Below are 16,674 nucleotides of genomic sequence, written 5' to 3'. Positions count from 1 at the left end.
CGTCATAAATTTCAATGATACATACTGTTTGAAATCACTATACTGTATGACACTCCTTCGTCCAATATGCCGCCAAGAATTGATCGTAGGATCTTACGCTCAAAACACCAAGAGCTCGTCAGTCGCTCTCTCTCTTTCAACGTCTAGGCTTCGTGGCCGTAAAATATCACCGTGTCTCATAGAGCGCGAGTTTTGTACGGAGTTGCAGGCTACGGGACCTCAGTCAGCTCAGTCAGTCGAATCCATATAAGGCCCTGTTGGCAGCCGCTATCCGACTTTTTACTACACAGCTCACGTCTCTGTCACATTTTACTAACGTACCAAGGTAAACAAACTCGTCGACCACTTGAAAAGTATTTCCATCTAGCATCACTGCAGTTCCAACACTTCTTAAGATGCGCAGCTTCCTCCTCCTGCGTGTACGCTTCTTCCACATCTGTATGTTTAACACCGATGATATCGATGTCTTCCGCAAACCCTAGGAGCATATGAGATTTCGTGTTGATGCTACCGCTTCTCTCCACGCCTGCCCTTTGAATAGCACCTTCCAATGCCATGTTGAACAGCAAACTTGGTAGGCCATCACCTTGCTTCAAACCATCTAACGTCAAAAACGAGTCCGAATTCTCACCCGTTATCATTACGCTTGATTTTGAACCAATAAGGGTAGCACGTATCAGCCTAATCAGTTTTGTTGGAAAACCTGTTGAAGCATTATCTGTCACAGCTTATTTTGTTTAACTGAATCATACGCCGCCTTGAAGTCTATAAACAAATGGTGAGTCTGCAAGTTGAATTCTCGGAATTTATTGGGGATCTGGCGCAAGGCGAACACTTGGTCCATCGTGAAGCGTTCATCTCGAAAACCGAACTGGTATTCGCCAGCGAAAGTTTCTTACAATGGCCTCAGTCTGAGAATCAGGATGCGGGAGAGAATTTTGCATGCAGAATTGAGGAGAGTAATGCCGCGGTAATTGTTGTATTCGGGACGATGGCCCTTTTTGTAAACAGGGTTTATCTCTGGCTGCCATTCTAATCTCGTCCAAAGGTGGTGAGCTCACAGCTTGTCCATTATCCTCAATCGTTATTCTAATTCTGTTGATCGCTCCATCTTGTTCACTATTCAACAATGCTTCGAAATGTTGTTTCCAGTGCCTAACCACTTCGGATCTTTCGGTAACAAGGTTCCCCTGCTTGTCGTTGCACATACCAGGAGTCGGCATGGTCCGGTTCCTGATTGAAGTAGCTTCTCGTGTCGTGCCTCTCGAAGCAATTTTCCGCCTCCGCAAGATCGCGATTCCAGTGCTGGCGTTTCTTACGACGGTGAAGTCTCTTTTCAGCAGCTCTAGTATCTCGGTATCTCTCTCTGCTCTGGCGTGTCATAGTTGCAGCCAATATGTGACTTTAAAATTTTGGCATAGCGTAACCTTAAGGAGCTTATTCAGGAAATGGGGAATTATTTGGCTTCGAGATACGTTATATGTTCGAATCTCGATTTGAAGAGGCTGTAAGAGTCAGTTCGAGACACAGCGAGGGTTGAGATAAGATGATGGTTTATCCTGCATGCTGTTCAACATCATTCTTGAGGAGGTGGTCCGATGAGTTGGATTTTCGATAAAAGTACCCAACTTTTAGCTTCGGAGGTCTCTGTTTGGAAAATTGGCGACGAGTCACCCAACATCGAGTTGAATGGAGATGACTGCTTGAAACAGCACGAGCCACAGTACTAGGTCTATGCTGCTGACTTCGACAACGAAGGTCATACAGGTTGGTTATTTTCTGATTTTACAACACCAGAAAATAGTTAATATCAAGAATATTCCTCATCGTTACATGTGGCGATTTCAATAAAAGTAACCACATGAACACGTGTTTGTTTACCATACGACAACTACGGCAGGGACGATGCTACAGATAGAACGTGCTATTGGCTGATGATCCTAGCACCCATTTAGATGGCGCATGCGATGCGTTACGAATTTTATATGGAAAACTAATTATCGAGTTTCCCAATTTTTCTAGTAAATTTTCCGATATCTCTCGCCGTAAAAACATAGCGGTAGTGAGAATGAACACAATGAAAAAAGAAGGCTCAAATCGGACGCTCCGTTCTCAAGTGATGTGGGGTAAGATTTGATAATTATCAAAGATAATATACTGATGCATGGTATGTTTTCTTATCTAAATTTTAAGACGTCGCTGATCGAAAAATTTTTGACGGTCAGACTCATTCTGTAAAGTTTTAGCACCTTCATTCTTGTCGGAATACAGGGCAGCGATATTGTGTTAAATATACAGGATAGATCACGAATTTAAACCAGCACAAAAACATTCAATGGGGGTGAAACGCTAATAGAAAACTTCCACAGCCAAGACCACTTCAGGATAAAGAAATAGTTAGTGTATGCAATAATGTTTTTAATGAGCTAACTTTCCCTATTTTAACTTATCCAACGCTTTGCTCTACTGTGAGCGATTCGAGCTGGACTTTGTGTTTGTGGTCGCAAAGCTGTATTTATACAAGCGGGTAATATTCCTATTGCATCAATCTGAAAACATTACTTTTCTTTTTCCATCTAGCAGCATTCACCAAGTTTTCCGAACTATGCGTGTTCGTAATAATCTGAATAATGTAATGTTTTCTCCCTTACAGATGAATGAAGTGTTAGATGCCATGTTCGAAAAGAAAGTCAAAGCGAAAGATTATATTATAAAACAAGGAGATGATGGGGATAATTTCTACGTCATTGAGTCGTAAGTATCTTGCTGTCTCGTTTGTTTTGACTGCCGGGGTTTTTGCAGTTTTAAAATTTTACCCTTTGATGTTTTTAACATTACAGAGGAGTTTACAAAGCATATGTCGGCGAGGATCAGAAACACATACACACATACGAGAATAGCGGCAGCTTCGGCGAACTAGCTTTATTATATAACATGCCAAGGTAAAAGCCGTAAATTGTCTACTTAACAATGCCAATTGCATGAAAATTTAACAATCTTTTTTTCATGGCAGAGCTGCTACGATTCAAGCCGAAACGGAAGGTCAACTGTGGGCGATGGATCGCCAGACGTTCCGAAGAATATTGCTCAAGTCTGCCTTCCGGAAACGAAAGATGTACGAGGCATTACTCGATGCGGTTCCTATGCTGAAAACTTTACAGGTGAGATAACTAGAAAACTTAAAATCAAAATATAGAGACTAATCCTTTGAATTGTTCATTTTACTTTTTACGAATTTCACGCAGAGCTACGAGCGAATGAACCTGGCCGATGCTCTTGTACCTCGAACTTATGCGAAGGGCGAAAGAATCATCAAACAAGGTAAGATTACAGGGGGTTCCATCGGATGAGCATATTATTCGAATCCACCAGACAGTGGCACCACCGAACGGGAGCCAGTTGGCTTATCGTAGCAAATAATGACTTGACAGACGGTTTATGGTTGCAGTTAAAAACTTTAACCGGACTGCGGAATCTTGATTATTTGAACTAACTTTTAGCGATTTCGATAGTTGAAAATCGTGTTGCGAAAACAAGCAAGCGTCAAGCTATGGAGTCATTTTTAGAAAATAGCAAAACTTGAAGCACTTACGATAAATTTTAAACCAATTTCATTAAACTCTCACGCTGAGCTGCATTAAAATTTAAATCTGGAAAAATCACTAAGGACTTTTTTTTATGATTTTACTAAGAAATACGTCTTTGTTACAGGTGACGTTGCCGACGGGATGTACTTCATTGAGGATGGCAAAGTGTCGATCCGCATCCAGCAGGATGTTGGTGAGGTTGAAATTTCGGACCTGGAGAAAGGACAGTACTTCGGAGAGTTGGCATTGGTGACTCATCGGCCACGTGCAGCTTCAGCGTACGCAGTGGATAACGTGAAAGTGGCATGTAAGTATTAGCGCAGAAATTGCATTATTTTGTTTTCCGTATGCATGCAATAACACTATCACCGATTGGCATAGTAGTAAGCAAGCTGGTTGTTCACAGTTCTAACGTACATGAATGTCCTGCAGTATTTAGAGTTCAGTTGTCCACAAAATTAACACAAGTATGAAATCGTTTCTAATCTCTGGGTTTTTTTCTAATATTTTAATCTCTTTCTGTTTTCTTTCATGGTTCATTTTCTTCTTATTTAAACACTTCTTTACTTGCATGCACTTTTGTTCATTCAACTGATATATTGTAATATGTAACCAAACGCTTTACCAATCATTCAACGGTTTGTATGTTTTAATATATTCTAACATCAAAAATAACTGTTTATTATAATCATAATGCGTTCCAAACTGTGTAATTGCATTACTAATAATCGTTCAACAAGAAGTGCTACAAACAGATAGTTTCGAGCGGCTCTTGGGGAAACTGTCCGATGTGATGTTAAGGGGCATGAAACACTACCGTTACGTTGATGACTCAACCTGGAGAATGATACTGGAAGCTTGCAAGGAGGAAAAATCTTTCTCGGATAGTAAAAGCCGCTTTGCAATTGAAAATGGGACTGTTCAGTGATGCAATAACAAAGTTGTTCTTAATATTTCATCGGTTTTCATTCCATCCAGACATAAACCTTTAAATGCTACATTGTATTTCTGAAGCCTTTTATTTGTTATCATATCATAGGGAATGCTATTTAATTAAGTATGTTTATAGTCTCTTGTTGGTAGATGAAATTCTAATTGTTAAAGATTTAGTTTTTCGATTTGATCTTCTACCGTCGTCGTAATGGTAGTAAGTCCCTGCGGACAAAACCAAAATTAAATTCAACAATCAATGTTAAAAAAACTTTCCTAAGTTCATCTAACCAACCAAAAACATTCAGTTTCCGTCTCGTTCGCAATACAACAAGTTGCCGAAATCCCTATCCCCTGCAGCACAATAAGTTATTCTGGCCAAGCGAATTGAGTTGCAAAATGGTCGTTTATTCACTTTTACTTTCGCCGAAAGAGGCTGTTTCCTTCCATACAATATGTATTATGAGGTCGGCCCCGTTCTGTACAACTTTCGACTCGATGCTGGAATATCACTGAATGCTGAATTTATTTCAGTCTGCCGGACGAGGTAAATAATGATGAACGATGATGTATTTGGTGAAAGTAAAATCCAGTCTAGGCCATCTATTTATCGCTGTCGTTAGTAAAAGGAAGGGGTGTGGGGTGGATACATTAGTTGCTGGAGGAGGAAAGCTACAAGGGGATAGCGAGAAAAGCAAGAAAACGGAAAAGCCAGCGCGTCACACTTCAACAACGGGTGGGTTTCGTATTATTATCTTGCACAAAGGAAGGAATTCTATTCACTCGTGAATTCTTCGTGCCAATTTCACTTTTGCTTCTTAGTGTTGAGCTAAGTTATCTATTCCATAGAAATATTTAACTGGTCGCGTAATACAAAAACTAATTAAGATGTTGACGGAACAAATCAGAAGTGGTTTATAGATCTTTTCTAAATTTGCTCGGACAGTGGTTCCCAAATGGGCACAATTTGATTCTCTTATGTTATTGGAAGGAAATTTATTGAAATCGTCATAATTGGTAAATCCATTGTAGTTTATTGAAGAAAATTTTTTTGCTAATTATCGCTAATTATTTTGGTCAAAATTTTTTCCACCAAAATTTTGCAAATAAAATCCTATGAATCAAAATAAAAACAATTTTATTTCCAAAGAAAGAGTACATATAATTTGTCTTTCTTGACAATTTATTTACCTGAATTATTCCTTTACAGTTTACTTACATATTTTTTAATCTATTTATTGGCTTATCATTTTAGTTTTTCACAAAATAGATACTTGTGTCATACTTGATCCATTTTATTCGTGATTAATGTTTAATCAATACCATCTTCATTAAGACGCAAAACGTCACGTTCGATTTGAAATCATCACACGAAGAAGAAGCAATACTTACTTTACTTTAGTGGCAACGGTCCGTTACCGATCTTGCGCCGAACGAATTATAGTCCTCCAGTACCGTCGGTCCTGGGCTGCCGTTCTCCAATCCCCACGAACACCAGCTAAACGTGCATCGTCTTCGACAGCACCCCCCCCCCCCCCCCTCCGTTTGCGGGGTCTGCCTTGGAGTCTACGGCCTCTTCCTGGTTCTCTGCTAAAAATAGTTTTGGCTACTCTTTCATCGGGCATTCTGGCCACGTGTCCAGCCCACCGCAGCCTGCCACATTGCACTACCTTCACTATATCAGCATATTTGTATACTTGGCACAGCTCGTGATTTATGCGTCTGCCACACTCCATTTTCCATTTTGCCACCATGTATAGATCGCAGAATTTTACGCTCAAAAACCCCAAGCACTCGCCGATCAGCTTCCTTTAGCGTCCATGATTCGTGTCCGTAAAGGGCCACCGGGAGGATTAGTGTTCTGTAGAGCGCCAGTTTTGTGCGAATTTGCAAACTACGGGAATTCAGCTGGCTACGTAATCTGTAGAAAACCCAATTCGCGGCTTACATCGTTGTCACATGTCACGAGTGTACCAAGGTATATAAATTCCTCCACTACTTTTCCACCTCGGCACCAGCACCACTTGGGCTTCCACGTTCCTTACCAGCAACCATGTACTTCGTTTTGGCGGTGTTGATGGTAAGTCCCAATCTCGTCGCTTCCCTTTTAAAGGGCCTGAAGGCCTCTTCCATTGCTCTACGGTTGATTCCGATGATATCGAAAAACCAAGAAGCATTTGAGATTTCGTGATGATAGTTCCATTCCTTTCTACGTTTGCCCTTCGTAATGCACCTTCCAAGGCAATGTTGAATAGCAGGTTAGATAGTGCATCTCCTTGCTTCAGTCCATCCAACGTCACGAAAGCAGCTGAGGTCTCACCCGCTATTCTAATGCATGATTTGGATCCGTCCAGCGTCGCACGAATCAGCGTAACAAGTTTTGTCGGAAAACCATGTTCTAGCATTATCTGCCATAGCTCATTTCGTTTAACTGAATCGTATGTCGCTTTAAAGTCCACAAACAGATGGTGTGTCTGCAAGTTGTACTCCCGGAACTTGTCTAGCAACTGACGCAGGGTAAACATCTGATCCGTCGTGGAGCGACCCTCGTGAAAACCAGCTTGGTACTCGCCGACGAAGGACTCCGCTAAAATTGGGCAAATGAGGCCATCCAACCACTCCTCCGGCATTTGTTCTTCCTCCCAGATCCTGACAATGATCCGGTGGATTGCTTCGTAGAGCCGCTCGCTCCCCGCTTTTAGAAGTTCAGCCGGGATACCGTCCTTCCGGGCAGCCTTACACTAGATTCTATTACCATCAGTTAAGCGAGCTTCAACTCATGATTCCTTATATTCTATCACTTGTATTTTTTTGTTGTTGGTTATTTATCTGACATATAAAATTGTCTAAATGAATAAAAGTCATTCCTTTTCTATTCTCACATGATTGCAAGCACGTGGCCAGCGAGGTTATATTGATAATTAAATAATGTACTGAGTTACTGAATACTGATAATTTGGTCTAACTAGTACGTAAAATATTTAAAAAGTTCCTACGAATAATCCTACGATTTAAGTGAAAGTCAAACCCAGCTGACACTTGGCTGAAAACTCGTTGTAGCCCGACGATGGCCTCGTTTGCTGCATAATTTGTTCTTCGAAACGCTACTTGCAGGAACATTCTGCTACGAAGAGGTCGTGGTTGAGCCCTAAGATTGATATGGTTGAGAAGCCATGGACAATCGGCCCTCGCCATTAGGAGATCAGCTACAAGGATTGCTCGGCACAGATTTCTCCTGGTTGCTAGGGCATCCAGTCCAATTAGCATCAGGCGCGCTTCATATCTTGGTAGCTGGAGCGGGTTGTTCCAAGGCAGGCGACGGAGGGCGAACCGAATGAATTTACGTTGTATTTTCTCTAGCCGATCAACGTCGTTGAGATAATGGGACTTCCAGACCGCAGAACATTATTCCAGCGTCGAACGAACAAGCACGCAGATGTCGCGATTGTCCGATGTCGCGATGAGAGAATGGAGGTTTCTCCAGGTGCTTGCGTAAAATAAATTCGCAACGTTGCTTCTCGGATAACACCATTTTTCCAATTTTCGAAAAACTGTCAGCAATAAAAATATGTCCACTGTAAACAATATACTCTAAACTACTTCTACCTAAATTTTCAAGAGAAAATCCCTAATGGGTAGCGTTTTTCGGTGATGCAATTTGATTTAGGACAGCCTTTAACACCTGGTGCACTGCAAATAACACATGTCTATGTTCAAAGGTGTCAAGATCAAGTAGACGACATCTATCATCATAAGCTGGAAAATTATTTGGGGTTATTATGTGGCGCCAAGGAAGATGACGCAGATCTAATCGAATCGAATCCCTTTTCGATGCGTTTGCTCGGAAACTAAACCATCGGCGTCTTCAGCAGAATAGTGCCAGGGTGGCTCGTGCTGTTTCAAGCAGGCGTCTCCATTCAACTTTCCATAGAACTGATTTTAATGGTTTAGCCACGACAATTGCGCAGGTCGACTGGGAATCTTTATTACTGTCTCCTGATGTTGACTCCGCTGTTGTTATATTCATTCGCCCTAACAGTTTGATCACCGATTACGTTCTTATACGCCGACCCGCTTGCAAGCCTCCATAGGGAAACGCGCATCTCCGTCGATTCAAACGTGCTCTGCGCGTATTTCAAAGATCACGCTTTAACCGTGCCTGTAGCGATTTTCGAGCGTACAACCGTTCTGTGTATAAACAGTATACTCTACGAATGCAAGAATACCTTCACAAAAATCCAAAAAGGTTTTGGTCATTTGTCAACTCTAAGAAAAACGAAGATCTATTTCTGAACGATCGTAAAGCCAACGTTGCGATAAATGTAACCTCTTTGCTACACACTTCAAGCAGGCTTTTAGTCATTCTCCTGCTTCCTCGGAACAAATTGCCTCTGCTCTTAGAAACACACCTAACGTAGTCGTCAACCCCAACGTTTTTCGTGTAACGGAGGAGATTGTAGAAACTGCCATCAGAAAATTAACTATTGTTCTATGCTTCAATCCAGCACTGTAAGTTCCCTACTCTATGGAAAAAATCAGTAATGTTCTCTGTACACAAGAAGAGTGATAAACGCAACGTTCAAAACTATTGAGGGATTACATCGTTATACTCTAGTTTTAAAGTACTCGAGATAATCGTGAACGACGCTTTGTTCGCTAGCTGTCAACACTACGTTTACTCAGACCAGCATGGTTCTTTTTCCAAAACGGTCACTCTCCGCGAAGCTCATCGATTTTGTCTCGTTCTGCCTGCTTAATATGAATAAAGGGGTGCAAATTGATCAAGTGGGTACAATCGTACCTAACACACCATAGGCTGAGTGTGAAGATCGGATCCAGGTTTTCCAACTCGTTCAAAACATATCTCTGGCGTACCACATGGGAGCAACCTTGGACCCTTGCTCTTTTCTCTTTTTATAAACAAACTATCAGTTCTCCTACCACTAGGCTGTCGGTCTTTTTATACCGATGAAGTAAAAATCTGTAAATTCATTTGCATAAATGGACTCCAACTTTATTGAGCTGCAGCGCCTTGTGGACAAATTTGAAAATTGGTGCTCAAATGGTCGATGCTTACCGTTAGCATCTCAAAGTGCTTCGGTATCTCCTTTCAGCCCTAAAAATAAACCTATAGATTTTGGCTACAACATGGCGGGACATTTGTTACAACACGTCTATCACATTCGTGATCTTAGTGTTGTCCTGAAAAGCGCACTTTTCGTATACACACGACATTATCTCCAGAGCCAATAAGCAACTTGGATTTATTTTTAAAAACGCTAAGGAGTTCCGTGACCAGTACTGTTTTCGATCTCTGTACTATGCACTTGTAAGGTCTGTTAAGGGAATTCGGATCAGTGGTCTGGTGTCCATATCAATAAATTTGGATCGCTAGAATCGAAGCAGTACAGAAAAAAATTTCTACGGTATGCTTTGCGCAGTCTTCCTTGGTGCCAACCCAGAAACCTTCCGCCATATGAGGAACGCTGCCGTTTACTTAACTTGGAGACTCTTAAAAGAAGACGTGCCAAGACTCAAGCCACGTTCCTGGCTAGATTGCTATTAGGAGATATTGACTGCCCGCTCTTTTAAGTCAACTGAATTTGTATGCTCCTGAACAACACCTCAGAACTAGGTATTTCCTACACCTGCAAAGGACGGAATGCAAACTATGGGCTACACGACCCTATTCAATTTATGGCATGTTCCTGATGCTGATGGGATTGTTGAAGGGAACTGTTTTCGTCGCACTGTTGTCCGGCACCCTTACGGCGTGTCTGCCCCACCGTAGCCTACAAACTCTTCGCTAGATGTTCGATGGCTGACGAAAACAGCACGCGACAGAATTGTGCAACAGATATTTTTATCAGACCCTCGTTCATGTAGATTTGTTGGTTGACGATCCTGATTGGTTTTTCGAACCACAAGTACATTATCTGCCAAACAAGATATTTTTACCGAACTTTGACAGTTTCAGATGTTTGAAAACGTCGTTCACGTTTCCTCTTCCGGTTTCCGTATAAAACTCCCATCTTTGAGGCTGTTCGAAGTCTACATCGACGTCGCCGACTTTTATCACACAATCGCACTTCGTCAGCTTCGTCGTGTACAGCTTCCAGGATCGTGTTTCGGCCGTCTTGTTTTCTTTATCATCGCGATTTGGGGTCGATACTTTCTAATAATTTCGGCAGTCCCGCTCATTTTTATGCACGGTTGTAGACGACACTCCCTGTTTGTTTGCGACATCTCGGAGAGCAGGGTTTGGCCACTTTAACGGTTTTGCTACCTAGACGCGTGAGGAGTTCATTTTGCTTGGATATAATATTGATAACTAAAGGCCAAGTGTCAAATTCAAAATCATTTAGTACGCACATATATACAAAATGAGCGCTGCTCAGGATTTTTAAATGAACGATTAAACGAAATGCGTCAAGTTTAAGTTTGATCGTAACACCCTGCAAAATTGGCTATCCTTTCCCGCTTTGGGAATTTCTCATTTTTATTCGAATGCCTTTGTAGCCAGCTGCTAGAGTGTAGGATACGCGCTACGATCCTATATTGACACTTGCTTTCAACCAAGATTCGAACATACAACAACTAGCTGGTTTAGACCAGTTAGTGATGTGCCTCGAGACCAACTAAGAAGTTTTCGGATTTCAATAATTAAACAAAAAGTTCCATCATGTGTCCCCCTATGCGTATTTCTCATTCACATCCATGAATTTTAACAATAAGTTAATATTTAACAACAACTAGTTTTTTAGTATTGTATTGTAGTTATTGAATCTATCATATTTATTACTATTAATATACATTGAGCAATTAGAAAGGTTGACTTTTGAATAATTTATCATAAAACAAAACAAATAGTGTTGACATGAATTATTAGAGATTAAGCAACTCCAATCCACCCATATAAGTTCTTCATAATGGGTAATCTAACCCGTAATTAACTGATGAATCCAGGGACACTGCATTCTGCATGCTTTTTCTCGTAATACTAACCACAATCGTTTTCAACGAATTTAAGGTAAGAAATTGGTTTTATTGTTGTCATTATATTGCTATTGGCTTCGAGTGTTTTTTGTTTTCTATTTTTTTTTTTTCAAATGAATACAATTTATATTACGTTTGGATAACTAAGTCAGTTTAAATTCTTTCTAAGAAGGGTTATTTTTCTTGGCATTTTTTCTCCTAGTTTTGGACGTGGACGCATTCGAGCGACTCCTTGGTCCATGCATGGACATCATGAAGCGCAATATCGGAGATTATGAGTCACAGTTGTTGAAAATATTCGGTAGCAAGAACAATATTTCCGACATCCGATAAGCGCCAGTCGTCTACACCTTCCAGTCTTAATTGCTTGTAGTTGTAGAAGTAGAAAAAAGCAGTAGATACTACCCACACTGTTCCTAGCCGTCGCCCAATATATATCCAAATTTGAAGCTAGTGTTGGGTAGTGTCCCATAGAGTAGCGGTTACATGTTGCCGGGGTGTATTTTCTCTACCATCTGAAGATCAACTTGGGAGGTTGGCGTTTGAGTTTAAACTTTTCACATCCTAACATCACTGAAGACTAACAGCAGCGAAGCTCAAAGGTCACTTTCCATAGAGCAGCTCACGGAGGGTAGCAGACTAGACAGTCCAGCAATATCAAAAACACAAACAACACAACTCTCGTAATCGGACCGCGTACGTAGTCAGTCGGAAGTGACGTGTTCAACGTTAGCAGAATTGAACAACTCGACGCAGCAGAGGATGCCATCATTGTTTTGCAAGTAATTAGTAGTACTACTAGGTTAGAGAAATATCGGATAAATCAATGCGGATCGGTAGCAGTAAACAAGCAATTGCGCGGATAGAATCTATAGCAAACCGAGAGCTTAATAGCGAGAAAGACGAGAGCATGATGTAAGCCACCACCGTCGCCACCAGCATCAGTTTTCGATTTAAATGATTATAATACAAATGATGAAATCAATTTAAATTATTAGATATTACAAAATAACAAACGGATATGGAGCAGAATACTTTCATTGTTTTAGTTTTAACTGTTTCTGAGAATGGAATAATGCCAAATACATGAAGAAATTGAAATAAAAAAAATATGTGTGTGTCATTACAGTAAAAACAAAACTGAGACATCAAAATATTGACAGCAACAACAAACAGCAGATGAGTGTAACTTGATGGTAGTATAATTAAACAAAATGAGAGTTAATGGAATTTTTGATCAACTATTCGTGAATCAAGCAAAAAGCAACAAAAGCAAAAAAATCTAGTGTAACTATTGATAACAAAGGAAAAAAAACAAAAAACAAAATACATGCTGACAACATGAAAACAAAGTAATAAGCAAGATTTTAAATTATTTCTGTTATTTATTTAAAAGCAAAAAAAAAATTGATGGAAAAACACAAAAAATCTTATCTAGCTAAACTATGGTAGCGTTTAAGTATACTTCAAACAGTGTTTAACGTATAATAAAAGCAAAATATCACTCTATAAATTATATGATATAAAAAAGCAAATCATCAGCAGAGATTTAATTTAAGAAAAGTTATGCATAAAATATATTTAAAAATCTAGATCAGCTATAAAAAGATAATATAATTAATGGTAGAACCATAAGGAGAACACACACCGTGAGAAGACAACTGATAAATGATAAGACTTTGATGCCGCTTCAAACTATAGGAAAATCAATTTATAACAAACAAAAAAGAAATCAAATATGCACAAAGCTAGAATCGTAAACGTAATGTGTTAAAGCAAACCAATCATGTAGCGCTGTCGCATAAAAAAAGAAAGGCTGGCGCGTATCCTTTCCAGTCTTAACTAAAACGGTACCAAATCAATTGCGTACTGTGCCCCAGAGGCAAATGTAAATCACAAACAACACATGTGTCATATCGAAAATAACTCAACACGGTTTTATACCCTTAAGTATAACAATTATGCTCTTGCACGGGAAGAATTCATCCGCAGATTATTCAATCGAATGGCGTACGCGAAAAAAGTAAATTCATGACGAATAACTGGAAGATAATTAGTGTTCCTGAGAGAAAGCGCGTGACTGAAGTATTGAAAACGTTAAGAGAAACTTTGGCAGCATACAGCAGCAAGCATATGCCATTATGTATAACATAAGCTGTTAGTAATGGGAATTGCATTTGAGCTGTGCTATGAATCATCAGTTCTGCCAGAAGAACGGAGCAACAGCTTTATTTTTCTAAACAAACATTCTTTGAAATGAACCACAGGCTACCAGAATAAAATGGTTTCATATCAGTTAATTCGTCATAGCACTAGAACTAGAGCAATTGGCAGTCATGGTGACATTTCGGTAATTACAAACATATATTTGATTTCAGTAGTTTAACTGCGAGGTGAAGTCACTAGATTTGCTTCATTGTTCCTAACATATTTTTTATTCGTTACCTACAGGTCTGTTTTCCGGTGGTACGATCTTTTCAATGTTTTTCTTGCAACGGCGCATCTAAAATAAACAATCAAACGTTGATATTCTGCTTTTCTCTCAGCCACTGATTCAAATGAGAGTAAAACTAAACGACTGCAAGCGTAACTAGAAATAAAATGAAGATACTTACATACATGTGTACCAACCAGAATAAGACAACAAAATCTTTCGAGAATATTTCACTGCAAGTTATAGACTTTTCGTACTTTTGGAGAGATATATAACATGAGCTTACACACGTGTGTTTTTACCCTTGTAAGACAATATATACAAAACCTAGCAAAAAGGATTTACTACTACCAACACTACTACTACTACTACTACTATCGCCACTAAATAAACCCGCACAGAATACATGAAACAAGTACTGTATCTTCTAAGGATACAGCAAGATACAAACTCTAACAACATAACAGTCTGCAAAACAGCCTAGTTTTTCAACGCACTGCAGTGTCGTTTTCAGACAACAGCTTGCATAATTTTCGAACAGTTTAACGAGCTCCCACGCTCGAGTTTTTTCTCTCATTGTTGATTTTCCAATAGACACCAGAGCATTCTTTTCGATGAGAGCTATTGATTGGTTTTAATTGCACGCTACAAAAAGATGAAGAAATGCTGCACCCAAAACTGCACTAACTAGAGAGTATATTTTTGTGTAGAAAATGCTGGACATTTTCGTTTTTTTACCGATTTCGCTCCTGACACCAGCCTGCCAGCAGGTAGAAAAATCTCACCGCGCGAATAGTTAAAACATTATCGCATAAATCTCACGAGAGCGGCACAAGACGATGACAAAATAAAAGAAAAAGCAAATGCCCAGTATCACTACAGACGAACAGTGAATATGTTAAACTGAGTAGCACTAGTTTGGTTTAATTACTTTACTATAACTAACACTGTTTGTATTATCATTCTATCAGTTTATGATATGAATATCTATGATTCATTGTTGTCATTTCAATATTTAGTTTCAGTGTTTGAGCTTGCCTACATTGCCACGAAAATATGTATATTTAACTTACAACATGGATATTGATATGCTAACATCAAATATGAATACAAATAATACATGTTTTTCTATCCCGTTTGAAAAAAAATCCTGCCGTCCTGCGGAATTCTAATGGTTATTTTACTGTTTAAATGCATTATTTATTTGTCTATTGAAACTTGATTACTGAAAATAATTCAATGCTTAGTATAATTTTAAGCGATTAAATGATTACACTCAAATTTCACTTGCAAAGATACACAGACATATAAACTAAAACACACGCTCACAATCAGTAAAAACATATAGTGAAACCAACGCTGAGGAATAACATGCATACAGCTACACAAAACAATGATGATTAATTGAAACATTAACAAGGGACGAGTGAAAGAAGAAGAAAAAAAAACAAAGAAATGCATACTGTTACTGTCTCGTTATTAAAGGTGTCGTATAACGGTAGTGAACAAAAAGGATGAAATTAAATATTAAAAAAAACAACACTTGAAGATATTTTGACTTGGTGATGTTACAATAGAAGTGGAAGAAATCATTAACACACACTTTCTACAAATATCGTTCTAACGATTTCTTCGAATCTGAGTTATTCAAACCCTTTATTCAATATACCTACCTGGAGTATTACAAGGGAGCAATCTTTTTCCATAGATGATGGTTTGAATATTTTTTAAATTTTTGATTTAGTGACAGAATTTACCACCACCGTGGAAATTTTTTTCCAGATAATATTTTTACTGGATATCTAAGAAAATTTAGGTTCATTTTCATGAAAGAATATTTTCTTGGTTCCTTGGTTCCTGAGATATGATTATTTGAAACACCTCGGGTCAAGTCTGAACGATAACTTTTAAAAATGCTCTACTATTGTCTTATAGGCGCCCTATACATAAGTTTTTCAAATTTGGCATTGGGTCATTGTATGCTTCCCGATTCGTTCGAAACAAACTATTCGTACCAATGCACGGTACGATCGTAAACAAGAATAAAAGTAATTAATGATATGCCTGAACCGGAGCGCACACTAAACAACTCTAGGAAAGTACCAGTTTCGCCTAATACTGCCGACCACCGTAGTTACCACGGATTTGCGTCCACAGGCGAAGAAAAATGCTCTGGTTTTCCTATCCCTGAACCAGAAATCACTGTTTGTTGTATTATGGGCGGGCCTGGTCCACTGGAACTAGTCGCGTTAGCCAGTTGCTGTCATACCAGCTGTTCAGTTTTCTGCCACCAGAGTCGTTCTGGCGCTAAGGTTGACTTTGGTGATGTTTTTCCCCAACCTTTCGCTTCAGGCAGGGGTATACATGCTTGCTTACTCTGGTGCGGTGTCCCTAAGGATTTCAAATGCATAACAGTGTTCCGCCGACAAATTTGGTCCATGCCTGTTCCTCTCCAATTTCTCGAGTATCGAATGATTTTTGGTCTAACCATCTAACAGGCTACGCATCTCTAGTTCTGGTACCAATCGGATTATCCACGTGTCGTGCCCGTAGAGGACCACCTATCTTATTAGCGTTTTGTAAACTATTGCCTACGCGAACTCGATCGCGCTCGGTTGCTCCTGCTAACAGGTAATTGGTTTTAGACGTATTCACCACTAATCCAACCTTTACTGCTTCACGCTTCAGCTTGGTATAATGCTAAGTAAGCACCTGAATCGTTCTTCC

The 16,674-nt window shown here is 39.5% G+C and overlaps 1 protein-coding gene across 8 annotated transcripts in view; it reads left to right on the top strand.

Moving 5' to 3' along the window:
• LOC128733957 (cAMP-dependent protein kinase type II regulatory subunit) overlaps positions 1–15,479 on the top strand; it is a 121,529-nt gene extending 106,050 nt beyond the window's left edge. For all 8 annotated transcript variants that reach the window (XM_053827872.1, XM_053827874.1, XM_053827870.1 and 5 more), the window contains 6 exons: positions 2,654–2,754; positions 2,841–2,942; positions 3,014–3,161; positions 3,246–3,321; positions 3,712–3,894; positions 11,716–15,479. In XM_053827872.1, the coding sequence (XP_053683847.1) occupies positions 2,654–2,754; positions 2,841–2,942; positions 3,014–3,161; positions 3,246–3,321; positions 3,712–3,894; positions 11,716–11,846 (741 nt within the window). In that variant the 3' untranslated portion in view covers positions 11,847–15,479. The remainder of the gene's footprint in view (positions 1–2,653; positions 2,755–2,840; positions 2,943–3,013; positions 3,162–3,245; positions 3,322–3,711; positions 3,895–11,715) is intronic.
• The last annotated feature ends 1,195 nt before the right edge of the window (positions 15,480–16,674 follow it).

Source organism: Sabethes cyaneus, chromosome 2, assembly GCF_943734655.1.
Source record: "Sabethes cyaneus chromosome 2, idSabCyanKW18_F2, whole genome shotgun sequence".
Taxonomy (NCBI): domain Eukaryota; kingdom Metazoa; phylum Arthropoda; class Insecta; order Diptera; family Culicidae; genus Sabethes; species Sabethes cyaneus.
Note: the sequence above shows the minus strand (reverse complement) of the source record. Positions and strands in the feature narration are given on the sequence as shown.